General features: G+C 47.5%; 1 protein-coding gene across 2 annotated transcripts in view; it reads right to left on the reverse strand.

Annotated features, from left to right (window-relative positions):
• Positions 1-3,983: 3,983 nt before the first annotated feature.
• The window catches only part of LOC110534335 (F-box only protein 41), a 92,812-nt gene continuing 69,760 nt past the window's right edge, over positions 3,984-27,035 (reverse strand). For both annotated transcript variants that reach the window (XM_036933416.1, XM_036933417.1), the window contains exons 7-14: positions 23,703-23,950; positions 23,249-23,364; positions 15,008-15,160; positions 12,851-12,946; positions 12,646-12,764; positions 7,456-7,614; positions 6,914-7,029; positions 3,984-5,502 (exon numbers count right to left, since the gene is read on the reverse strand). In XM_036933416.1, the coding sequence (XP_036789311.1) occupies positions 5,440-5,502; positions 6,914-7,029; positions 7,456-7,614; positions 12,646-12,764; positions 12,851-12,946; positions 15,008-15,160; positions 23,249-23,364; positions 23,703-23,950 (1,070 nt within the window). In that variant the 3' untranslated portion in view covers positions 3,984-5,439. The remainder of the gene's footprint in view (positions 5,503-6,913; positions 7,030-7,455; positions 7,615-12,645; positions 12,765-12,850; positions 12,947-15,007; positions 15,161-23,248; positions 23,365-23,702; positions 23,951-27,035) is intronic.

The raw sequence follows: 27,035 nt of genomic DNA on the forward strand, positions 1-27,035 counted from the left end.
TAGCACACAACTGCAAACTTCAACACTACCGTTTATACATAATATACAGCGGCAAGAAAAAGTATGTGAACCCTTTGGAATTACCTGGATTTCTGCATAAATTGGTCATCAAAATTGATCTGATCTTCATCTAAGTCACAAACATAGTGTGCTTAAAACTAATAATACACAAATTATTGTATTTTTCTTGTCTATATTGAATACATCATTTAAACATTCACAGTGTCGGTTGGAAAAGGTATGTGAACCCCTAGGCTAATGACTTCTCCAAAAGCTAATTGGAGTCAGGAGTCAGCTAACCTGGAGTCCAATCAATGAGAAGAGATTTGGCAATGTTGGTTAGAGCTGCCCTGCCCTATAAAAAAAAACTCACAAAATTTGAGTTTGCTATTCACGAGAAGCATCGCCTGATGTGAGCCATGCCTCGAACAAAACAGATCTCAGAAAACCTAAGATTAAGAATTGTTGACTTGCATAAAGCTGGAAAGGGTTACAAAAGTATCGTTAAAAGCCTTGATGTTCATCAGTCCATGGTAAGACAAATTGTCTATAAATGGAGAAAGTTCAGCACTGTTTGACAGATGAAACTACAGTTGAGTTGTTTGGAAGGAACACACAACAGCATGTGTGGAGAAAAAAAAAGGCAAAGCACACCAACATCAAAACCTCAACACAACTGTAAAGTATGGTGGAAGGAGCATCATAGCTTGGGGCTGCCTCAGGGCCTGGACCACTTGCTATATTAGACAGAAAAAAAGAATTCCTTCGTTTTTCAAGACATTTAGCATGATGATGTTAGGCTATCTGTCCGCCAATTGAAGCTCAACAGAAGTTGGGTGATGCAACAGGACAACGACCCAAAACACAGAAGTAAATCAACAACAGAATGGCTTCAACCGAAGAAAATACGCCATCTGGAGTGGCCCAGTCAGAGTCCTGACCTCAACCCAATTTAAAATGCTGTGGCATGACCTCAAGAGAACGGTTCACACCAGACCTCCCAAGAATGTTAGTGAACTGAAACAGTTCTGTAAAGAGGAATGGTCCAAAATTCCTCCTGACTGTTTTGCAGGTCTGATCCGCAACTACAGAAAACATTTGGTTGAGGATATTGCTGCCAAAGGAGAGTCAACCAGTTATTAAATCCAAGGGTTCACATACTTTTCCCACCCTGCACTGTGAATGTTTACACGGTGTGTTCAATAAAGACATGAACGTGTATAATTGTTTGCGTGTTAATAGTTTAAGCAGACTGTGTTTGTCTATTGTTGTGACATTTGATGACCAATTCATGCAGAAATCCAGGTATTTCCAAAGGGTTCACATGCTTGTTCTTGCCACTGTAGTTGAATCTTTCCTTAAGACTTTGGAGGAAAAAAAACCTCACAGAATGGACACCTGTAGACTCTTAATATTTGTCTGTTTTCGTCATTTCGATACTTATACGTATGACCTTCATTTTTTTAGAACACCAAATGCAGTAATCTTTTTATATTATAAACAACATTATGTACAGTGTTAAATGTCTTAAAGAAGACAAGATTGTCAGGAACTGAAAATCCCCTAAAGTTGAATCCCAGAATGGCACCCCACTCCCTATATAGTGCACTACTTTTGACCGGAGCCCTATGGGCCCTGGTCTAACGTACAGCAGTTCACTATACAGGGGAAAAGGGTGCCATTTGGAGCACAGCCTAAAAAAAACAAAGGATAAATCAAAGCCTACCAGAGGATCAGCTTCCAACTGTTGTCTTCTGTCAGAAGGAGTCCACATTAGACTTGAGATGCCTCCCTGGGGTGGGTGCATGGTTTGGGTCGGTGTGCATTGTTGCCTGAGCTCGACAACTTGCTTGAATGCATTAACGGTACAGTATTGCGAGTGGATCCATACAGGCTAATGCTGTCCTCTTCTCCCATCATTGCACTGAGCGAAAAATAACTGGTCAGGCGTAAGATAGCCTAACTATGAGCTTCCATCGTTTTGCTTTCACTTGACAAGGCAATCAGTTGCAGGTGAAGAAACAAGAGGACTTTGAGGCAAATTGAGATCAAGTCTGCATCCCAAATGTCACCCTATTCCCAATATAGTGCACTACCTTTGACCAGAGCCATTTGGGAGGCATCCAGGGACACTTCCTACCTCTCCACCAGCTGTGTGTCGTTGCACGAGTCATCCTGCTCAGCAGAGGGCTCCAGAGAGTCAGCTGATCTATGACATCGAACAAATTGCAACTGGCCATAAAGTTGGATAGAGGGCACACTTATGAAGCCGTTGTGGCGAAAGAGGCAAATATGTACCCTCTATCCAACTCTATGTAATTGGCGGACAATTAAAAGCCCTTCCGGTGTACCGGCTGTAAATACAATAGCGTATATACACAGTGCCTTGCGAAAGTATTCGGCCCCCTTGAACCTTTTGCCACATTTCAGGCTTCAAACATAAAGATATAAAACTGTATTTTTTGTGAAGAATCAACAACAAGTGGGACACAATCATGAAGTGGAACGACATTTATTGGATATTTCAAACTTTTTTAACAAATCAAAAACTGAAAAATTGGGCGTGCAAAATTATTCAGCCCCCTTAAGTTAATACTTTGTAGCGCCACCTTTTGCTGCGATTACAGCTGTAAGTCGCTTGGGGTATGTCTCTATCAGTTTTGCACATCGAGACACTGAATTTTTTTACCGTTCCTCCTTGCAAAACAGCTCGAGCTCAGTGAGGTTGGATGGAGAGCATTTGTGAACAGCAGTTTTCAGTTCTTTCCACAGATTCTCGATTGGATTCAGGTCTGGACTTTGACTTGGCCATTCTAACACCTGGATATGTTTATTTTTGAGCCATTCCATTGTAGATTTTACTTTATGTTTTGGATCATTGTCTTGTTGGAAGACAAATCTCCGTCCCAGTCTCAGGTCTTTTGCAGACTCCATCAGGTTTTCTTCCAGAATGGTCCTGTATTTGGCTCCATCCATCTTCCCATCAATTTTAACCATCTTCCCTGTCCCTGCTGAAGAAAAGCAGGCCCAAACCATGATGCTGCCACCACCATGTTTGACAGTGGGGATGGTGTGTTCAGCTGTGTTGCTTTTACGACAAACATAACGTCTTGCAATGTTGCCAAAAAGTTCAATTTTAGTTTCATCTGACCAGAGCACCTTCTTCCACATGTTTGGTGTGTCTCCCAGGTGGCTTGTGGCAAACTTTAAACAACTTTTTATGGATATCTTTAAGAAATGGCTTTCTTCTTGCCACTCTTCCATAAAGGCCAGATTTGTGCAATATACAACTGATTGTTGTCCTATGGACAGAGTCTCCCACCTCAGCTGTAGATCTCTGCAGTTCATCCAGAGTGATCATGGGCCTCTTGGCTGCATCTCTGATCAGTCTTCTCCTTGTATCAGCTGAAAGTTTAGAGGGACGGCCAGGTCTTGGTAGATTTGCAGTGGTCTGATACTCCTTCCATTTCAATATTATCGCTTGCACAGTGCTCCTTGGGATGTTTAAAGCTTGGGAAATCTTTTTGTATCCAAATCCGGCTTTAAACTTCTTCACAACAGTATCTCGGACCTGCCTGGTGTGTTCCTTGTTCTTCATGATGCTCTCTGCGCTTTTAACGGACCTCTGAGACTATCACAGTGCAGGTGCATTTATACGGAGACTTGATTACACACAGGTGGATTGTATTTATCATCATTAGTCATTTAGGTCAACATTGGATCATTCAGAGATCCTCACTGAACTTCTGGAGAGAGTTTGCTGCACTGAAAGTAAAGGGGCTGAATAATTTTGCACGCCCAATTTTTTAGTTTTTGATTTGTTAAAAAAGTTTGAAATATCCAATAAATGTCGTTCCACTTCATGATTATGTCCCACTTGTTGTTGATTCTTCACAAAAAAATACAGTTTTATATCTTTATGTTTGAAGCCTGAAATGTGGCAAAAGGTCGCAAAGTTCAAGGGGGCTGAATACTTTCGCAAGGCACTGTGTGTATATATATATATATATATATCATAATAAACGGCTGTAACATATATACATGTATTATACATTATGTTTATAGCCAGTTAACATATAAATTGCATCGTGTCAATCAACAATCAGCAACTCTTTTCGCTCACGGAAGTTGTGCTTTTGCGTGCACTGGATGTAGGCTATAGCCGTTTCTCAACTGGCACCCTATTCCGCGCACTACTTTTGACCAGAGCCTTATGAGCCCTGGCTAAACGTATTACACTACATAGGGAATAGGGTGCATTTGGGATGCCGCTTATGCATGTAATTCACTGCAGCTTACAGAGCAAGTGGCTAGTATAGGGTTAACGCCTGCCTTTTACAACACTCCTAAAGATCAGTGGCACACTGGAGAAAGCATTTTAAGAAATGAAGAGAGAACAGACACACGGCTGTGAATGGCATCAATTCTGAAATAGAGGCCTAATGAATTCATTTGCAACCCTGCTTAAAAACAAATAACACAGTAGCTGCCTTGTGGACCACCCGGCCTATAGATACCGTAAGAGTCCCACAGACAAAAGTAATTGACAGCTGAAAAAACCAAGAGTGTGCGAGAGATGGTGCTCGGCTGATGAGCATGCGGAGGATGGACCTAGTGTTCAATACTGCGCTGTTCCCATGGCGACCACACCATGGAGTGGCTGATAGGCCGATAAAGAACTTGGAATAAAAATGTTCTCGAGGTGACAAGATATCTTCTCGTTTTATGTTCGACCAAGTCTGCAGCTGGTGTGTCATGTATCCCTCCCTTAAACACACACACACACACAGGTTGGGAATCTTGATAAAAAAGCATCCCAGACACATTCTCTGCAATGATCTCAGTGAAGAACGAGAGCCTGCTCTTTCATGACATCCGTCCTCCTACTTACAGCTCTTTTCTCAGTTGAAATCAAAATGGCCGCCGAGATTACAGCATCTACAAAGTCCAATAGTCCTGCTGAGTTTATGTTTCACATCTGTTTGGCAGGTCAGCAACTCACAGGCAGGGTCCCTGTATGCTTTCGCGGAAACTTACGGGCCCCTGGTCTTGTTACCTGCCTGATGATGTCTTTACCACTTGTTACCCCACCATAAAGTTTGATAGAGGACACACAAAATTTACTACTTTAATGGTCTATGGAGCATCTATCTGTCTGTGGTGTCTGTGTCTGTCTTTTAGTCAAGGCTAAGGGCCGAAAACACATTGGTTTTTATTTTTAATTAACTAAAAAGCAGCATGTTCATCAACATCCACTTTCTCCAACAGTTGATGAATTTCCTCTTCAGTTATGTGTGTGTGTTGGCTGACTGGTACGTCAAGGGGTTTCAAATGACAGGGTCTGTTCTGTTGGTGTGGCTGGAAACAAAATGGCCGACCCTTCTTTGGGGGGGGGGGGGGGGGGGGGGGGGGGGGGGGGGTCCTGAGTGGTGAAAGGGGTTAGCAGAGGATGTCCGCCTTCACGTGCAGAATTTTGGAGAAGCCCGGTCTCTTCTTCAAGCCCTGGAGGGTAAAGAGGGATGGATGGAGGGCTTAGACCACTACACTCATTTATGCAGAGAAAAGTCAACATCACTTCTTTAGTTTGTAGACCATTGCACACACACAGTAGAGGCTGTTGAACCATCGAAAGGGTGTGTGTAAATGAGCGTGCCTCAATCTATTTGTGACGATGTCAGCGTCGCGATACTCGTTAGTATCATGGCAAGGGAGCAAAACGCAAAAGCGGCTTCAACGTCTTTAGGAAAACAGCCCTAATGTTGGAAACAAACATCAATACGTTGTCATTCCCGAGTCACATTTATTTATTTCCCAAAACTATGTAGCACACTACATTTTACATACAGCAGGTTTTAAAAACGGACTTAAGAGTTCGGTCTGCTTTTTGCGTTTTCATATTCGACCATGGGAAAAATATTGCGATGCCAATATTAGCCCTATTAAGAATGTGTGAACCGAAAATACACTTAAGAGTGTTTCTCCGGGAGAAGCGGTATTTAGATACAGAAAAGTAAGCATATAAACTACATTTGTAGACCAGCATATAACTAAGTTTGTAGACTGGGCTGGTTCCTTATAGCGGTTTTCACTGACTGTACAGTACACACACACAACTCATAGGTTTCTCCCCCTCGAGGGTTTATTGAGTTTGACTAAATGTTTGCTCTGCTTCTCCCCCGTCTGGCTACAGCCATGACAAATGAACAGTGCCGAAATTACACACACACACTTTTAGCTCTCTGGAGTTAGTTACTTAACGGCTATGAGCAATCTAGCACAGCATCCACCATTGAGAAAGGGGCACCTTCCACACTGACTCACAGAAGGAGGGAAGGCTCACACGCCCACCCTATTCCCTATTTAGTACGCTACTTTGACCAGGGCCCATAGAGAAAAATGTAGACGAAGTCCGAGTGCGAATATCGACTCGCTCTTCCTCTTAACCTCTGAGTGGCGCCCGCCGTGGGCGTGCGGCCGCCCTCAACGCCCCGCTTCCTCCCTTCAGAAAGCAGCTGGGATTAATTTCATTTCCTCAATTCCTCAGACGACCAGCTGAACTGGACTTGGACTGGTTTGGAGTCACCGTACGGTTCAGTGTGGTCGAGGTGTAATAATAGACAACTCTCGCTCGCCCACCGAACCGTCGCTAAAGGATGCTACAGACTTAGTCATATACATTACATGTATACTGTGGGCAGGAGAGAACCCAAAGACAGGAAATTGTTTGGACTGGCATAGTTAGGAGAACTGATCCAGAGTAAGTTTTAATAGTATTGCCCCCCTTATTCAGTGTATTACACCCCCTTTTTAAAAATGATCTAAGATGAGTTAAATGCAATTCTTTTTAAAGAGCATTTGGGATTCATTGGGACGTGGTCTCTGAAATGGAAGTTAAAAGCTCCGTTCTAATTACCTGCAGCTTGTTCACCATCTCGTCAAACAGCTTCCTAGCCTCAGGGCTGCTGGGGTCCTCGAAGTAGTCCTCCACCCCGATCTGCACCACCATGGACTTCAGGTTACGACACACACCTGGAGGGGCGAGACTGTGTTTACATACAACCCTCACACGGAAGCAGCAGACTCGCCACCCAATTCCAAATAGAACCCCTCGACCCTACGCCCCCGGCCACTTGTGTAGATCTGAAATGATTGGCTGGATGAGAAAAGTGCAGGCCTGGGTTCAAAAAGGGTGCTTACGCAACACTTTGAGCCGTTGCTTACGCAATGAAAAACAAAAAATGGGCAGGGATTTCACTTTTTGGGATTGTTCTATTGGTTCCTTTGTGAAAATAAAGCACATATTTATTTGAACCTGGGTCTGGTGTAGGATGTACTCACTGTTGAAGTACAGCAGTGTCTTGGGGGTGGAGGTGAGGACATGCATCTCCCGAACCTCCAGACCCTCCCAGTAGTGTTCTATGTAGTGCACTATGCAGTGTAGTCGGGTGTACTCACTGTTGAAGTGAAGCAGGGCCTTAGGGGTGACCGGGGTGGAGGTGAGGACCAGCATCTCCAGGCCCTTCAGACCCTCCCTGCACACCTCAGCTGCCACTTCCTGGTTGACCTCACTCACATGGTCCAGCTCCAACACCTGCAGACGCATGCAGTTCCTCGCTGCAGGGGGGAAAAGAGGGAGGAGGAGAGAAGGAGGTTGAGATGCCTTTGATACCAACAGCTTAGTCGGTAGTATGGAAGTAAGTAGCATTGACCGCACCAGAACAGCCCATAGGGCAGGAGAATATCTTCCGTTTCTGTAGCGTGAGGCAGCTAGAAGCACAAGTCCCCCCCCCCGCTGGACAGGACGCTTGGTATGTGCTAATCCATCATTTTTCAAGTGCTAGGTAAGATATCTAAAGAGCCTATCCCGAGTCTAAAGCAGTCATATACACCTGGCACCACATATTGATATACGTTTGTTCACGGGTTGAAGTGATAGCATTGCTTACACGAAAATAAAACTTAATAACAACGCTACCTAAAAAAAGTTGAAAAGAGAGACGGCCATAGCGAAAGCGCACATAACCAGCCTACAAAACCAAAACAGTATGTTCACCGTGTTTCTACCATTTGTATGATATACTCTCAGATATAGATATATTTGAGACAGCTTGGGGATAGTGTTTCCTCATGTTTCGCCCTAGATGGTAGGATGAGTGTGAACCGATCAGAATGGCTGATTTCCAAATGGCATCCTATTCCCTTAACAAGTGCACTACCTTTCACTAGCGCACATACAGAGCCTTCGGAAAGTATTCATACCCCTTGATTTATTCCACATTTCGTTGCGTCACCAGCCTGAATTCAAAACGGATTCAAACAAAATGTGCTCACCCATCATCAAACAACACCCCACAATGACAAAGTGAAAACATGTTTTAAGAAATGTTTGCAATTTTGTTGAAAATGAAATAAATCTCATTTACGTACGTTGATGCATGTTAGAATCACCTTTGGCAGCGATTACAGTGTTTCTGGGTGAGTCTAAGAGCTCTGCACACATGGATTGTGCAATATTTCCACTTTTGTTTTTTTATTATTCAAGCTCTGTCAAGTTGGTTGTTGATCATTGCTAGGCAGCCATTTTCAAAGTCTTGCCATAGATTTTCAAGCCAATTTAAGTCAAAACTGTAACCAGGCCACTCAGGAACATTCAATGTCGTCTTGGTATGCTACTCCAGTGTATATTTGGCCTCGTGTTTTAGGTTATTGTCCTGCTGAAAGGTGAATTTATCTCCCGGTGTCTGTGAAAAAGTAGACACAGGTTTTCCTCTAGGATTTTGCCTGTGCTTAGCTCTATTCCATTTATTTTTATTTAAAAAACAGTTTTTTAAACTTGACGATGACAAGCATACCCATAACATGATGTAGCCACCACCATGCTTGAAAATATGAAGAGTGGTATTCAGTGATGTGTTGGATTTGCTCCAAACATAACGCTTTGGATTCAGGACAAAGTTCATTTCTTTGCCGCCGTTTCACTTTAGTGCCTTATTGCAAACAGGACACATGTTTTGGAATATTTTTAAATTCTGTACAGGCTTCCTTTTCACTATGTTAATTAGATTAGTAGTGTGTGGTAATTACAATGTTATTGATCCATCCTCACTTTTCTCCTATGACAGCCATTAAAAGTGTTTTAAAATCACCATTGGCCTCATGGTGAAATCCCTGAGTGGTTTCCTTCCTCTCCGGCAACTGAGTTTGGAAGGACACCTGTATCTTTGTAGTGACTGGGTGTATTGAAACGCCATCCAAAGTGTAATTAATAACTTCACCATGCTCAAAGGGATATTCAATGTATTTTTTTATCTACCAATAGGTGCCCTTCTTTGCGAGGCATTGGAAAACCTCTCTGGTTCTGTGGTAGATTCTACACTATATATACACAAAAGTATGTGGACACCACTTCAAATTAGTGGATTTGGCTATTTCAGCCACACCTGTTCCTGACAGGTGTATAAAATCGAGCACACAGCCTCCATAGACAAACATTAGGAGTAGAATGGCCCGTATTTAAGAGCTCAGTGACTTTCAACGTGGCACAGTGATAGGAAGCCACCTTTCAGTTTGGCAAAAGCTTTGCCCTGCTAGAGCTGCCCCGGTCAACTTTAAGTGCTTGTTATTGTGAAGTGGAAACATCTAGGAGCAACAATGGCTCAGGCGCTAAGTGGTAGGCCACACAAGCTCACAGAATGGGACCGCCGACTCATCGAGCTTCATGAAATGGGTTTCCATGGCCGAGCAGCTGCACATAAGCGTAAGATCACCATGCGCAATGCCAAGCGTCAGATGTCGGTCCAAAGGACTAATCTGGGTTTGGCGGATGCCAGGAGAATGTTACCTGCCCCAACACATAATGCCAACTGTAAAGTTTGGTGGAGGAGGAATAATGGTCTGGGGCTGTTTTTCTTGGTTCAGGTGAGGCCCCTTAGTTCCAGTGAAGGGAAATCTTAACACTATAGCATACAATTACATTCTAGAGGATTCTGTGCTTCCAACTTTGTGGCAACAGTTTGGGGAAGGCTCTTTCCTGTTTCAGCATGACAATGCCCCCCGGGCACAAAGCGAGGTCCATACAGAAATGGTTTGTAGAGATTGGTGTGGAGGAACTTGACTGGCCTGTAAAGAGTCCTGACCTCAACCCCATCGAACGCCTTTGGGATGAATTGTAATGCCCAAAATCAGTGCTCGACCTCACCATTGCTCGTGCCTGAATGGAAGCAAGTCCCCGCAGCAATGCTCCAACATCTAGAGGAAAGCCTTCTCAGGAGAGTGGAGACTGTTTTAGCTGCAAAGGGGGGAACAACTACATGGGTTTGGAATGAGATGTTTGAGGAGCAGGTGTCCACATACTTTTGGTTCACTGCTCGACTTGAGGAACCTTACAGGTATGTGTGGGGTACAGAGATGATAAACACGACCATTGCACACAGAGTGAGTCCATGCAACTTATTGTGACTTGTTAAGCAAAGTTTGACTCCTGAACTTAAAAAAAAGAGGTTGAATACCTTTTCAGCTTTACATTTTTAATTAATTAGTAAACATTTCTAAAAACACAAAAAATAATTCCACTTTGACATTACGGGGTATTGTATGTAGGCCAATGAGCCAAAATCCAAATGTATAAAATGTTCAATTCAGGTTGTAACACAACAAAATGTGGAAAAAGTCAAGGGGTGTGAATACTTTTTGAAATCACTGTAGGGCTCTGGCCAAGAGTAGTGCACTATATAGGAAATAGGGTGTCATTTGAGAGGCACAACCCCTCATCCTCACTCAGCCCATGTTTGTTTATTTAAAAAAGGTTTATTTCACCTTTATTTAACCAGGTAGGCTAGTTGAGAACAAGTTCTCATTTACAACAGCGACCTGGCCAAGATAAAGCAAAGCAGTGCGAAAAAAACAACAACGCAGAGTTACACATAAACAAACGTACAGTCAATAACACAATATAAGAAATATATGTACACTGTGTGCAAATGTATAAGAGTAGGAAGGTAAGACAAATAGGCCATAGAGGCAAAGTCATTACAATTTAGCATTAACACTGGAGTGATACATGTGCAGATGATGATGTGCAAGTAGAGATACTGGGGTGCAAAAGAGCAAGAGGGTAAATAACAATATGGGGATGTACTGATAGACAGACCACCAAAACAACTGTTTCTCATCTAGCCACAAAAGTAATTTCCTCCCTCTGTTCCTGCATGCTGTGAATCGTGAGTAGGAACGTAATAGCTGGGTTACATTTTTCCTTCTGACTGGGAGGGTATTTGCAGTCGCACGCATCCCGCTTCCCATATGTGTGGGCGGCCCAGAAATAATTCAGAATATTTTGTTCCTCAGAAGAAAAAAAAAAGGAGAAAAAAAATCTAAAAATGTGACAAATAACCCCTTGAAGTACAAAATTCTATCCATCAACAAACAGTCCCTCCAGGATTCCGCAATCGCATAATTCAATGCAAAATCTACCAATCAGCGTATATTATGCGAGAGCTCGCAATTTTGACCAAATCCCGCACTTCTAGCGCATAAAATGGGTCCAATCAAAAGCGGGTTAGTAATTTTGACTAATTACTGCACTGTTACCGTGGAAAATGGCCCAATCCAACCACACGTCAACAATGTTTCCCCCCCTAGCCTGTCAGCGTATTCATGTGAGAAGATCATGGGTGATTGTTGATGGCTTGACAGGCAGTACAACGAACAGAAATCAATCTCATTTGCCAAGCAAAAATAACAGCTAAGCATATGAGAATGTCAGAACAGTTCCCACAGCAGCTGTAGATCACAATGACCGAAGTGGTAGCAGGGAAGACCGTGGCAAGCGCTGAAAGTAGTATGAATCAAGGTGAGTGGCGTTTTACTCCGCTAACCTTGGCTTCAGTAGGGTGGTCGGCACTCTGCTCTCCACCAGTCTGTCTATGGAGAGCGCTGCTCAAAGAGCTGAGTGTAATTGGCCAGCTTTGCCGTTTTAAACTCTCTGTAAAACATCATACGGATCACGAAAGCACAATCTTTCTGGATTTGTATTTATTTTTAGAAATGGAATAGTACATTTTAACCACGATATTCTATTTCTATGTTTTCTGCTGTTTGTCTCCCTTACGATCGTTCCAGGGAAAAAAAAGACAATTTATTACAAAGAAATATTGATCCTCAAATTGAAAGCGATTGATCAGCTTTGAATCCATTTGGGTTTTTTTTTTTTTGAGAGGGAGAGAGTGAGTTGGAATGGGAGGTACATGTTGATAGCAAGCCCCAAGCCTGATGGATTGGAGAGGTGTGTGTGACTGATGCGTGAGTGGATTATGACAGAGCTGTTTGTTCAGGAAAATAAACTAAGCACTTTAGATGTTTCTAATTGTTTTTGGATGATGTATTCTGCTTTTTATTGCTTTATATGAAATTAGCGTGAAGTAAAATGTATCGCAGAATTTCAGAAAAGCTGCCGCAAAATCAAGCATTTTTGGCCACAGAAATCACAACAAAAAAAGGCGAAAACCTGGAGGGACTAAACAACGACCTCTGATACGAGCCGTACAAAGCACTTCAATCCAAATGGTTTCTTTTTTCTGAAAGAATAGTCCCTGTATCAGTTTATTTATTAAATCATGAGATATTTATCCAAATGAATTTCCTCACCCAACGAGGCTAGTCCCTGAATGCCACATCCTGCCCCGCCCACGCCCAGGGCTCTGAGGTGCGGCCAGCATCGGCCAATGGTCTGCAGGCATCGGTTGCTGAAGCGAGCCGGTTGTTGGCTGGAGCAGAAAGAGAGAGAGGTACGTTACAATATATGTGTTAAGAGTATTCATAAAATAAATGTGTGCTAAGAGTTGCCTCTCACCATGGATGTAGCGGTGCCACCTGGAGGGAGATTATGTCTCTACAGCCTGCTCCTAGAGCCCAGATCACCTCCTGTCCTACAGGGTCTGTGGCACTCCTAGAACAAAAAATACCAATTCACTATACTTCATGGTATATCAATCTAGACACCCATTCATAATATATATCAGGGGTCTCAAACTCATGTCTGCAGCATTGAAGGTCCCCAAGAACACAGTGGCCTCCATCATTCTTAAATGGAAGAAGTTTGGAACCACCAAGACTCTTCATAGAGCTGGCCGCCAGGCCAAACTGAGCAATCGGAGGAGAAGGGTCTTGGTCAGGGAGGTGACCGAGACCAAATTGCCACTCTGACAGAGCTCCAGAGTTCCTCTGTGGGGATCGAAGAACCTTCCAGAAGGACAACCTTCTATGCAGCACTCCACCAATCAGGCCTTTATGGTAGAGCGGCCAGACGGAAGCCACTCCTCAGTAAAAGGCACATGACAGCCCACTTGGAGTTTGCCAAAAGGCACCTAAAGGACTCTCAGACCATGAGAAACCAGATTCTCTGGAGAGACCTGAAAATAGCTGTGCAGCGACGCTCCCCCATCCAACCTGACAGAGCTTGAGAGGATTTGAAGAGAAGAATGCGAGAATCAGTTTTTCCTTTGTCGTTATGGGTTATTGCATGTAGATTGATGAGGGGAAAAAAACAATTTAATCAATTTTAGAATGCTGTAACAAAATGTGGAAAAAGTCAAGGGGTCTGAATACTTTCTGAATCCACTATACTGAATGAACACTTAATTTAATATAATACATAAATAAAATCTATTTAGTCTCACATAAATAATGAAACGTTCAATTTGGTTTAAATAATGCAAAAACACAGTGTTGGAGAAGAAAGTAAAAGTGCAATATGTACCATGTTTAAGTTCCTTGCTCAGAACATATGAAAGTTGGTGGTTCCTTTTAACATGAGTCTCCAATATTCCCAGTTAATAAGTTTTAGGTTGTATTTATAGGAATTATGACGCGTCGACTATTGCTCTCTATACCATTTGTATTTCATATACCTCTGACTATTGGATGTTTTTATAGACACGATAGTATTGCCAGCCTAATCTCGGGAGTTGATAGGCTTGAAGTCATAAACGGAGCTGTGCTTCAAGCATTGCTAAGAGCTGTAAAGTGCTGTTTGAGTGAATGCTTACGAGCCTGCTGCTGCCTACCACCGCTCAGTCTGACTGCTCTATCACATCATAGACTTAAATATAATATAATAAACAAACAAACACGAGCCTTTGGTCATTAATATGGTCGAATCCGGAAACTATCATTTTGAAAACAAACCGTTTATTCTTTCAGTGAAATACAGAACCGTTCCATATTTTATCTAGTCTCAATATCTAAATATCTAAGTCTAAATATTGCTGTTACATTTCACACCCTTCAATGTTACGTCATAATTATGTAAAAATCGGGCAAATGAATTACGGTCTTTGTTAGGAAGAAATGGTCTTCACACAGTTCGCAACGAGCCAGGTGGCCCAAACTGCTGCATATAGACCTGACTCTGCTTAGACAGAACGCAAGAGAAGTGACACAATTTCCCTAGTTAATATTGCCTGCTAACATGCATTTCTTTTAATAACTAAATAGCCAGATTGATTGTGTATTGATTTGAAGGAAGGTGATGTTTATGGTTCGGTACATTTGTGCAACGATTGTGCTTTTTTTTCCGCGAATGTGCTTTTGTTAAATCATCACCCGTTTGGCGAAGTTGAAGTAGGCTGTGATTCGATGATACATTAACAGGCACCACTTCGATTATATGCAACGCAGGACCATCTAATTCACCTAGTAATATCATCAACCATGTGTAGTTAGTGATTATGTGAAGATTGTTTTTAATAAGATAAGTTTAATGCTAGCTAGCAACTTACCTTGGCTCCTTGCAGCCACAAGGTCCTTTTGACGCTGCACTCGCGTAACAGGTGGTCAGCCTGCCACACAGTCTCCTCATGCAGTGCAATGTAATCAGCCATAATAGGCATCCAAAAAGGCTGATTACCAACTGTTATGAAAACTTGAAAATCAAACCTAATTAACCGGCCAACAGACCTCTAATGCACACTGTACTGTATTATGTGTGATCGCCCCCTGGTGGTAGTACCTGTATGTGACGGCCTGCAGGGCTCGGCAGTAGCAGCTGGCGAGCCACAGCGAGCGGTCAGTTAGCAGGTTGGGACAATGAGACACCTTGAGGATCAATAGGTTCCCTCCTGTAGCCTTCAGCAAGGACTCCAGACCCTCTTCCAGACAACCCCTGGGAGGGAGGGAGGGAGGCAGGGAGGGAGGGAGAAACCGAGAGAGAGAGCGAGAGAGAGAGAGACAGACATACAAAAAATGGGTTAATATTTTTTTTGGACTGAATAACCAATTACTCCATACAGAACGAGTATTGTCCTGGAGTTGAACAAGGCACTGCAGCAATGTATGCATCTGGAGTTGTCTGTCTAAGCAGTAGAATGTTAATAATGCATGGCATTACGCCGTTCTGACCAAGAGAGTCAAGACAAATGTTGTACTAATGTGTTCAATCTGTTTGTGCAAATCATAATAAAATAGAATAAAAGCCATTTTGTATTTAAGGATAAGAGGTATAAGCATGCAAATGCAGTGTGCACACGCTCATACACAAGCACGCCCACAAGGCCGTGCATACGGCCGTCTCAACCGGCGACAGTATATAGACTAGGAAGGAGAGTTGGGGGGAGAGAGAAAAAGGAGAGATGGGGGGAGAGATGGGGGGAGGGAGAGGAGGGAGAGAGAGAGAGAGAGAGAGAAGGGAGAGATGGGGGAGAGAGAGAGAAGGGAGAGATGGGGGAGAGAGAGAGAAGGGAGAGAGAGAAGGGAGAGATAGGGGAGAGAGAGAGAAGGAAGAGATGGGGGAGAGAGAGAGAAGGGGGAGATGAGGGAACGAGAAGGGAGAGAAGGGGGAGAGAAGGGGAAGATGGGGGAGGGAGAGAGAGAGAAGGGAGAGATGGGGGAGAGAGAAGGGAGAGGTGGGGGGGGAGAAGGGGGAGAGAGAGAAGGGAGAGATGGGGGGAAAGAGACGGGAGAGATGGGGGGAGAGAGAAGGGAGAGATGGGGGGAGAGAGAAGGGAGAGATGGGGGACAGAGAAAGGAGAGATGGGGGGAGAGAGAGAAGGGAAAGATGGGGGGAGAGAGAGAAGGGAGAGATGGGGGAGAAGGGAGAGATGGGGGAGAGAGAGAGAGAAGGGAGAGATGGGGAGAGAGAGAGAAGGGAGAGATGGGGGAGAGGGGGAGATGGGGGAGAGAGAAGGGAGAGAGAAGGGAGAGAGAAGGGAGAGAGAAGGGAGAGATGGGGAGAGAGAAGGGAGAGATGGGGGAGAGAAGGGAGAGAGACGGGAGAGAGAAGGGAGAGATGGGGGAGAGAGAAGGGAGAGGTGGGGGGGGAGAAGGGGGAGAGAGAGAAGGGAGAGATGGGGGGAAAGAGACGGGAGAGATGGGGGGAGAGAGAAGGGAGAGATGGGGGGAGAGAGAAGGGAGAGATGGGGGACAGAGAAAGGAGAGATGGGGGGAGAGAGAGAAGGGAAAGATGGGGGGAGAGAGAGAAGGGAGAGATGGGGGAGAAGGGAGAGATGGGGGAGAGAGAGAGAGAGAAGGGAGAGATGGGAGAGAGAGAGAAGGGAGAGATGGGGGAGAGGGGGAGATGGGGGAGAGATGGGGGAGAGGGAGAGATGGGGGAGAGAGAAGGGAGAGAGAAGGGAGAGAGAAGGGAGAGATGGGGAGAGAGAAGGGAGAGATGGGGGAGAGAAGGGAGAGAGACGGGAGAGAGAAGGGAGAGATGGGGAGAGAAGGGGGGATGGAGAGAGAGAAGGGAGAGATGGGGGAGGGAGAGATGGGGAGGGGGAGAGAGAAGGGAGAGATGGGGGAAGAGGGAGAGAGAAGGGAGAGAAGGGGGATATGGGGGAGGGAGAGAAGGGGGATATAGGGGAGGGAGAGATGGGGAGATGGGGGAGAGAAGGGGGAGATGAGGGAGAGAGAAGGGAGAGATGGGGGAGGGAGAGATGGGGTGAGAGGGAGAGAGATGGGAGAGATGGGGGTGAGAAGGAAGAGATGGGGGTGAGAGGGAGAGAGAAGAGATGATAGGGGGGAGAGAGAAGGGAGAGGTGGGGGAGAGGGAGAGAGAAGGGAGAGGGAGAGATGGGGGAGAGGGAGAGAGAAGGGAGAGGGAGAGATGTGGGAGAGGGAGAGAGAAGGGAGAGGGAGAGATGGGGGGGAGGGAGAGAGATGGGGGAGAGGGAGAGAGAAGAAAGAGAGAAGGGAGAGAAAGAGAGAAGAGATGATGGGGAGAGAGAGCTGGAGAGATGATGAGGGAGAGAGAAGGGAGAGATGGGGGAGAGGGAGAGAGATGGGGGGAGGGAGAGAGATGGGGGAGGGAGAGAGATGGGGGAGAGAGAAAGGAGAGATGATGGGGGAGAGAGAAAGGAGAGATGATGGGGGAGAGAGAGAGGAGAGATGATGGGGGAGAGAGAGAAAGGAGAGATGATGGGGGAGAGAGAGAAAGGAGAGATGATGGGGGAGAGAGAGAAAGGAGAGAGAGAAAGGAGAGATGATGGGGGAGAGAGAAAGGAGAGATGATGGGGGAGAGAGAAAGGAGAGATGATGGGGGGAGAGAGAAAGGAGATATGATGGGGGGAGAGAGAAAGGAGAGATGATGGGGGAGAGAGAAAGGAGAGATGATGGGGGAGAGAGAAAGGAGAGACGACGGAGAGAGAGAAAGGAGAGATGATGGGGGACAGAGAAAGGAGAGACGACGGAGAGAGAGAAAGGAGAGATGGGGGAAGAGGGAGAGAGAAGGGAGAGAAGGGGGATATGGGGGAGGGAGAGAAGGGGGATATAGGGGAGGGAGAGATGGGGAGATGGGGGAGAGAAGGGGGAGATGAGGGAGAGAGAAGGGAGAGATGGGGGAGGGAGAGATGGGTGAGAGGGGGAGAGATGGGGGTGAGAAGGAAGAGATGGGGGTGAGAGGGAGAGAGAAGAGATGATAGGGGGGAGAGAGAAGGGAGAGGTGGGGGAGAGGGAGAGAGAAGGGAGAGGGAGAGATGGGGGAGAGGGAGAGAGAAGGGAGAGGGAGAGATGTGGGAGAGGGAGAGAGAAGGGAGAGGGAGAGATGGGGGGGGAGAGAGATGGGGGAGAGGGAGAGAGAAGAAAGAGAGAAGGGAGAGATGGGGGAGAAAGAGAGAAGAGATGATGGGGAGAGAGAGCTGGAGAGATGATGAGGGAGAGAGAAGGGAGAGATGGGGGAGAGGGAGAGAGATGGGGGGGAGGGAGAGAGATGGGGAGGGAGAGAGATGGGGGGGAGGGAGAGAGATGGGGGAGAGAGAAAGGAGAGATGATGGGGGAGAGAAAGGAGAGATGATGGGGGAGAGAGAGAAAGGAGAGATGATGGGGGAGAGAGAGAAAGGAGAGATGATGGGGGAGAGAGAGAAAGGAGAGATGATGGGGGAGAGAGAGAAAGGAGAGAGAGAAAGGAGAGATGATGGGGGAGAGAGAAAGGAGAGATGATGGGGGAGAGAGAAAGGAGAGATGATGGGGGAGAGAGAAAGGAGAGATGATTGGGGGAGAGAGAAAGGAGAGATGATTGGGGGAGAGAGAAAGGAGAGATGATGGGGGGAGAGAGAAAGGAGAGATGATGGGGGAGAGAGAAAGGAGAGACGACGGAGAGAGAGAAAGGAGAGATGGGGGAGAGAGAAAGGAGAGACGACGGAGAGAGAGAAAGGAGAGATGGGGGAAGAGGGAGAGAGAAGGGAGAGAAGGGGGATATGGGGGAGGGAGAGAAGGGGGATATAGGGGAGGGAGAGATGGGGAGATGGGGGAGAGAAGGGGGAGATGAGGGAGAGAGAAGGGAGAGATGGGGGAGGGAGAGATGGGGTGAGAGGGAGAGAGATGGGAGAGATGGGGGTGAGAAGGAAGAGATGGGGGTGAGAGGGAGAGAGAAGAGATGATAGGGGGGAGAGAGAAGGGAGAGGTGGGGGAGAGGGAGAGAGAAGGGAGAGGGAGAGATGGGGGAGAGGGAGAGAGAAGGGAGAGGGAGAGATGTGGGAGAGGGAGAGAGAAGGGAGAGGGAGAGATGGGGGGGAGGGAGAGAGATAGGGGAGAGGGAGAGAGAAGAAAGAGAGAAGGGAGAGATGGGGGAGAAAGAGAGAAGAGATGATGGGGAGAGAGAGCTGGAGAGATGAAGGGAGAGATGGGGGAGAGGGAGAGAGATGGGGGGAGGGAGAGAGACGGGGGAGGGAGAGAGATGGGGGGGAGGGAGAGAGATGGGGGAGAGAGAAAGGAGAGATGATGGGGGAGAGAGAAAGGAGAGATGATGGGGGAGAGAGAGAAAGGAGAGATGATGGGGGAGAGAGAGAAAGGAGAGAGAGAAAGGAGAGATGATGGGGGAGAGAGAAAGGAGAGATGATGGGGGGAGAGAGAAAGGAGAGATGATGGGGGAGAGAGAAAGGAGATATGATGGGGGAGAGAGAAAAGGAGATATGATGGGGGGAGAGAGAAAGGAGATATGATGGGGGGAGAGAGAAAGGAGAGATGATGGGGGGAGAGAGAAAGGAGAGATGATGGGGGGAGAGAGAAAGGAGAGACGACGGAGAGAGAGAAAGGAGAGATGATGGGGGAGAGAGAAAGGAGAGACGACGGAGAGAGAGAAAGGAGAGATGATGGGGGAGAGAGAGAGAAAGGAGAGATGATGGGGGAGAGAGAGAAATGAGATATGATGGGGGGAGAGAGAAAGGAGAGATGATGGGGGAGAGAGAAAGGAGAGATGATGGGGGGAGAGAGAGAAAGGAGAGATGATGGGGGAGAGAGAGAAAGGAGAGATGATGGGGGAGAGAGAAAGGAGAGATGATGGGGAGAGAGAGAGGAGAGATGATGGGGGAGAGAGAGAAAGGAGAGATGATGGGGGAGAGAGAGAAAGGAGAGAGAGAAAGGAGAGATGATGGGGGAGAGAGAAAGGAGAGATGATGGGGGGGAGAGAGAAAGGAGAGATGATGGGGAGAGAGAAAGGAGATATGATGGGGGAGAGAAAAGGAGATATGATGGGGGGAGAGAGAAAGGAGATATGATGGGGGGAGAGAGAAAGGAGAGATGATGGGGGGAGAGAGAAAGGAGAGACGACGGAGAGAGAGAAAGGAGAGATGATGGGGGAGAGAGAGAGAAAGGAGAGATGATGGGGAGAGAGAGAAATGAGATATGATGGGGGGAGAGAGAAAGGAGAGATGATGGGGGAGAGAGAAAGGAGAGATGATGGGGGAGAGAGAAAGGAGAGATGATGGGGGAGAGAGAGAAAGGAGAGATGATGGGGGAGAGAGAGAAAGGAGAGATGATGGGGGAGAGAGAGAAAGGAGAGATGATGGGGGGAGAGAGAGAAAGGAGAGATGATGGGGGAGAGAGAAAGGAGAGATGATGGGGGGAGAGAGAGAAAGGAGAGATGATGGGGGGAGAGAGAGAAAGGAGAGATGATGGGGGGAGAGAGAAAGGAGAGATGATGGGGGAGAGAGAAAGGAGATATGATGGGGGAGAGAGAAAAGGAGATATGATGGGGGGAGAGAGAAAGGAGAGATGATGGGGGGAGAGAGAAAGGAGAGATGATGGGGGGAGAGAGAAAGGAGAGACGACAGAGAGAGAGAAAGGAGAGATGATGGGGGAGAGAGAAAGGAGAGACGACGGAGAGAGAGAAAGGAGAGATGATGGGGGAGAGAGAGAGAAAGGAGAGATGATGGGGGAGAGAGAGAAATGAGATATGATGGGGGGAGAGAGAAAGGAGAGATGATGGGGGAGAGAGAAAGGAGAGATGATGGGGGAGAGAGAAAGGAGAGATGATGGGGGGAGAGAGAGAAAGGAGAGGTGATGGGGGAGAGAGAGAAAGGAGAGATGATGGGGGGAGAGAGAGAAAGGAGAGATGATGGGGGAGAGAGAAAGGAGAGATGATGGGGGGAGAGAGAGAAAGGAGAGATGATGGGGGGAGAGAGAGAAAGGAGAGATGATGGGGGGGAGAGAGAAAGGAGAGATGATGGGGAGAGAGAGAGGAGAGATGATGGGGGACAGAGAGAAAGGAGAGATGATGGGGGAGAGAGAGAAAGGAGAGATGATGGGGGAGAGAGAGAAAGGAGAGAGAGAAAGGAGAGATGATGGGGGAGAGAGAAAGGAGAGATGATGGGGGGAGAGAGAAAGGAGAGATGATGGGGGAGAGAGAAAGGAGATATGATGGGGGAGAGAATAGGAGATATGATGGGGGAGAGAGAAAGGAGATATGATGGGGGGAGAGAGAAAGGAGAGATGATGGGGGGAGAGAGAAAGGAGAGATGATGGGGGAGAGAGAAAGGAGAGATGATGGGGGAGAGAGAGAAAGGAGAGAGAGAAAGGAGAGATGATGGGGGAGAGAGAAAGGAGAGATGATGGGGGGAGAGAGAAAGGAGAGATGATGGGGGAGAGAGAAAGGAGATATGATGGGGGGAGAGAAAAGGAGATATGATGGGGGGAGAGAGAAAGGAGATATGATGGGGGGAGAGAGAAAGGAGAGATGATGGGGGGAGAGAGAAAGGAGAGATGATGGGGGAGAGAGAAAGGAGATATGATGGGGGGAGAGAAAAGGAGATATGCTGGGGGGAGAGAGAAAGGAGATATGATGGGGGGAGAGAGAAAGGAGAGATGATGGGGGGAGAGAGAAAGGAGAGATGATGGGGGGAGAGAGAAAGGAGAGACGACGGAGAGAGAGAAAGGAGAGATGATGGGGGAGAGAGAAAGGAGAGACGACGGAGAGAGAGAAAGGAGAGATGATGGGGGAGAGAGAGAGAAAGGAGAGATGATGGGGGAGAGAGAGAAATGAGATATGATGGGGGGAGAGAGAAAGGAGAGATGATGGGGGAGAGAGAAAGGAGAGATGATGGGGGAGAGAGAAAGGAGAGATGATGGGGGGAGAGAGAGAAAGGAGAGATGATGGGGGAGAGAGAGAAAGGAGAGATGATGGGGGGAGAGAGAGAAAGGAGAGATGATGGGGGAGAGAGAAAGGAGAGATGATGGGGGGAGAGAGAGAAAGGAGAGATGATGGGGGGAGAGAGAGAAAGGAGAGATGATGGGGGGAGAGAGAAAGGAGAGATGATGGGGAGAGAGAGAGGAGAGATGATGGGGGAGAGAGAGAAAGGAGAGATGATGGGGGAGAGAGAGAAAGGAGAGATGATGGGGGAGAGAGAGAAAGGAGAGATGATGGGGGAGAGAGAGAAAGGAGAGATGATGGGGGAGAGAGAGAAAGGAGAGAGAGAAAGGAGAGATGATGGGGGAGAGAGAAAGGAGAGATGATGGGGGGAGAGAGAAAGGAGAGATGATGGGGGAGAGAGAAAGGAGATATGATGGGGGAGAGAAAAGGAGATATGATGGGGGGAGAGAGAAAGGAGATATGATGGGGGGAGAGAGAAAGGAGAGATGATGGGGGGAGAGAGAAAGGAGAGATGATGGGGGGAGAGAGAAAGGAGAGACGACGGAGAGAGAGAAAGGAGAGATGATGGGGGAGAGAGAGAGAAAGGAGAGATGATGGGGAGAGAGAGAAATGAGATATGATGGGGGGAGAGAGAAAGGAGAGATGATGGGGGAGAGAGAAAGGAGAGATGATGGGGGAGAGAGAAAGGAGAGATGATGGGGGGAGAGAGAGAAAGGAGAGATGATGGGGGAGAGAGAGAAAGGAGAGATGATGGGGGGAGAGAGAGAAAGGAGAGATGATGGGGGTGTGAGAAAGGAGAGATGATGGGGGGAGAGAGAGAAAGGAGAGATGATGGGGGAGAGAGAAAGGAGAGATGATGGGGGGAGAGAGAAAGGAGAGATGATGGGGAGAGAGAGAGGAGAGATGATGGGGGAGAGAGAGAAAGGAGAGATGATGGGGAGAGAGAGAAAGGAGAGATGATGGGGGAGAGAGAGAAATTAGATATGATGGGGGAGAGAGAGAAATTAGATATGATGGGGGGAGAGAGAAAGGAGAGATGATGGGGGAGAGAGAGAAAAGAGAGATGATGGGGGAGAGAGAAAGGAGAAATGGGGGAGAGAGAAAGGAGAGATGGGGGAGAGAGAAAGGAGAGATGATGGGGGGAGAGAGAAATGAGAAATGGGGGAGAGAGAAAGGAGAGATGATGGGGGGAGAGAGAGAGGAGAGATGGGGGAGAGAGAAAGGAGAGATGATGGGGGGAGAGAGAGAAAGGAGAGATGGGGGAGAGAGCGAGGAGATATGATGGGGGAGAGAGAGAAAGGAGATATGATGGGGGGGAGAGTACTGCAGACCCCTGCTGTTCGCTGTGTAGAGGGAAATCAGTCCATGACACACACACGCCTCTCCTCTCACCGTGTGCTCTTGAGGTACTCCTCCTTGACCTCCTTCTTGCCCCTCTGTCGTGGTTTCAGGTTCTGGAGGATGAGGGAATGGGTCTGGGTGCACCACTGGGACAGTGTACTCAGAAACTTGGGACGAAGAGATTACAGTTACATTTGAGTCATTCGGCAGACGCTCGAAGCAATTACTGTAACACATATCACAATTATTGCACCTAAACTACCAGCAGAATCGGCGCGAGCGCGCGTGTGTTCCACAGGAGATTGGTGGTAGCTTCATTTGGGGAGAACGGGCTTGTGGTAATGAACCGGAGCGGAATCAATGGAATGGTATCAAACACGTCAAAACGCCATGGCTCCCCGCTGTTTGACGTCATTCCATTCGCCGCCGTTCTCCCCTCAGAAGCCATCGGCGGCATTCTGTGTGTTTGGCCTGTTCTGCCGCGTGTACGACCCGGGTCCTCTACCTTGGAGGAGATGCGGGCGTTCTCCAGCAGCACCCGGGTCCACACGGCAGGGTGGCGGCCCACAAACCTCCAGTCCCTGCAGACCTCCGCGGCCCTCAACAGGGTCTTGGTGTCCAGGTAGGTGAAGATGCAGAACAGAGCCGCCCTCATCTTCAGTATCTCCGGGCTGATCACCTCGTTGTTGGACCGGGACAGGCTCTTGTCGTGGCGACACGGCTTGTTGTGGCGGTGGCCCCCCTCCGACCGCCCTGCAGGGTCGGAAAGAGAGAGAAAAAAAGGATAGAGAGGTTCGGTGAAGAAACAGAGCGGTGGAGAGGGATATTAGTCAGGTAGGTAGAGAGAGAGCGGTGAAGAGGGATATTAGTCAGGTAGGTAGAGAGGGAGGGGAGAGGGATATCAGTCAGGTAGGTAGAGAGGGAGGGGGAGAGGGATATTAGTCAGGTAGGTAGAGAGAGGGGGGGAGAGGGATATTAGTCAGGTAGGTAGAGAGGGAGGGGGAGAGGGATATTAGTCAGGTAGGTAGAGAGGGAGGGGGAGAGGGATATTAGTCAGGTAGGTAGAGAGAGAGAGGGATATTAGTCAGGTAGGTAGAGAGAGAGGGGGAGAGGGATATTAGTCAGGTGGGTAGAGAGAGGGAGGGGGAGAGGGATATTAGTCAGGTAGGTAGAGAGGGGGAGGTGGAGAGGGATATTAGTCAGGTAGGTAGAGAGAGGGAGGGGGAGAGGGATATTAGTCAGGTAGGTAGAGAGAGGGAGGGGGAGAGGGATATTAGTCAGGTAGGTAGAGAGAGAGAGAGGGGGAGAGGGATATTAGTCAGGTAGGTAGAGAGGGGGAGGGGGATATTAGTCAGGTAGGTAGAGAGAGGGCGGGGGAGAGGGTTATTAGTCAGGTAGGTAGAGAGAGAGGGTTGAGGGATATTAGTCAGGTAGGTAGAGAGAGGGAGGGGGAGAGAGATATTAGTCAGGTAGGTAGAGAGGGAGAGGGAGAGGGATATTAGTCAGGTAGGTAGAGAGGGAGGGGGATATTAGTCAGGTAGGTAGGGAGGGAGGGGGAGCGGGATATTAGTCAGTCAGGTAGGTAGAGAGGGAGGGGGAGAGGGATATTAGTCAGGTAGGTAGAGAGAGGGAGGGGGAGAGGGATATTAGTCAGGTAGGTAGAGAGAGGGAGGGGGAGAGGGATATTAGTCAGGTAGGTAGAGAGAGGGAGGGGGAGAGGGATATTAGTCAGGTAGGTAGAGAGAGGGAGGGGGAGAGAGATATTAGTCAGGTAGGTAGAGAGGGAGGGGAGAGGGATATTAGTCAGGTAGGTAGAGAGAGAGAGAGGGGGAGAGGGATATTAGTCAGGTAGGTAGAGAGGGGGAGGGGGATATTAGTCAGGTAGGTAGAGAGAGGGCGGGGGAGAGGGTTATTAGTCAGGTAGGTAGAGAGAGAGGGTTGAGGGATATTAGTCAGGTAGGTAGAGAGAGGGAGGGGGAGAGAGATATTAGTCAGGTAGGTAGAGAGGGAGAGGGAGAGGGATATTAGTCAGGTAGGTAGAGAGGGAGGGGGATATTAGTCAGGTAGGTAGGGAGGGAGGGGGAGCGGGATATTAGTCAGTCAGGTAGGTAGAGAGGGAGGGGGAGAGGGATATTAGTCAGGTAGGTAGAGAGAGGGAGGGGGAGAGGGATATTAGTCAGGTAGGTAGAGAGAGGGAGGGGGAGAGGGATATTAGTCAGGTAGGTAGAGAGAGGGAGGGGGAGAGGGATATTAGTCAGGTAGGTAGAGAGAGGGAGGGGGAGAGAGATATTAGTCAGGTAGGTAGAGAGGGAGGGGAGAGGGATATTAGTCAGGTAGGTAGAGAGGGAGGGGGAGAGGGATATTAGTCAGGTAGGTAGAGAGAGGGAGGGGGAGAGGGATATTAGTCAGGTAGGTAGAGAGAGGGAGGGGGAGAGGGATATTAGTCAGGTAGGTAGAGAGAGGGAGGGGGAGAGGGATATTAGTCAGGTAGGTAGAGAGAGGGAGGGGGAGAGAGATATTAGTCAGGTAGGTAGAGAGGGAGGGGAGAGGGATATTAGTCAGGTAGGTAGAGAGGGAGGGGGAGATGGATATTAGTCAGGTAGGTAGAGAGAGGGAGGGGGAGAGGGATATTAGTCAGGTAGGTAGAGAGAGGGAGGGGGAGAGGGATATTAGTCAGGTAGGTAGAGAGAGGGAGGGGGAGAGGGATATTAGTCAGGTAGGTAGAGAGAGGGAGGGGGAGAGGGATATTAGTCAGGTAGGTAGAGAGAGGGAGGGGGAGAGGGATATTAGTCAGGTAGGTAGAGAGAGGGAGGGGGAGAGGGATATTAGTCAGGTAGGTAGAGAGAGACCGGTGGAGAGGGATATTAGTCAGGTAGGTAGAGAGAGAGGGGGAGAGGTGAGAAGGAGGGGGGTAAAGAAAGAGAAGTGCAGAAGGGAAGGAGAAAAGAGGATGAGGAGAGAGAAAGATGAGGAGGCAGGGAGTTGAGTCAGAAAAATAAATGTGGCGTGGAAAGAGACGGAGGGGAGAGACGCCATCCTGAGTCGCAAATATATATCACAGTGGCATTCTACAACATATCCACAATGTGGTGCCAGCGATCCACTTCACCCTCAAGCACAGATATGAGCGTTACCATTATGTGCTGTACTGTATTGGCCAATAAATACCATGTGACCAAAACCGACTCCAGCACATTTCCATTTCTCCCAGCAGGCATCAATCTATGTGATGTGTCATCACTGTTGGCCTTGGAAAAGAAGAAGCGAAGGAGGCTTTGGAAGCGACAGGCCCTCGCGGCTAGAGGCACACCGCCTACGCTAGCTAGCAATCTACCAGTCCATGCTAGCAGTCATACCGTGGGATACGCTGATGTGTGCCATTTCAAACTCAACCCTGCCAAACGCTTTGAGAATCTTATATGGACGACAATGTCCGAGCATAAAATGTCATTTACAAGACAAGTAATATTATGTAAATGTCGGTTGTGCCAATTTGAATTCTCATACCAGACATTCTGGGTTGTGTAAAAAAAATGACAGCTTTATTGCCTATTCGGGTTTACAGTAGCTCCTTTGCCAAGTAGATATGTGGCCAAAAGGACCCACAGGGAATAGGGTAGGCCTATCTTTTGCCCAAAATGTGTCCATTTAAGGCAAAATGGGCATGTTTCAATGGCCTCTGTCCTAGTTAAAACTCCATCCCAAATGGCTCCCCTATTCCATTTATAGTGCACTGCTTTCGACCAGGGCACGTATAAGGAATAGGGTGCCATTTGGGAAGCAGCTTCACTCATTCCTAACATGACGCACCTGGTCTCTCTGCATCCCAAATGGCACC

The sequence above is a fragment of the Oncorhynchus mykiss genome, chromosome 10 (genome assembly GCF_013265735.2).
Source record: "Oncorhynchus mykiss isolate Arlee chromosome 10, USDA_OmykA_1.1, whole genome shotgun sequence".
NCBI classification, from domain to species: domain Eukaryota; kingdom Metazoa; phylum Chordata; class Actinopteri; order Salmoniformes; family Salmonidae; genus Oncorhynchus; species Oncorhynchus mykiss.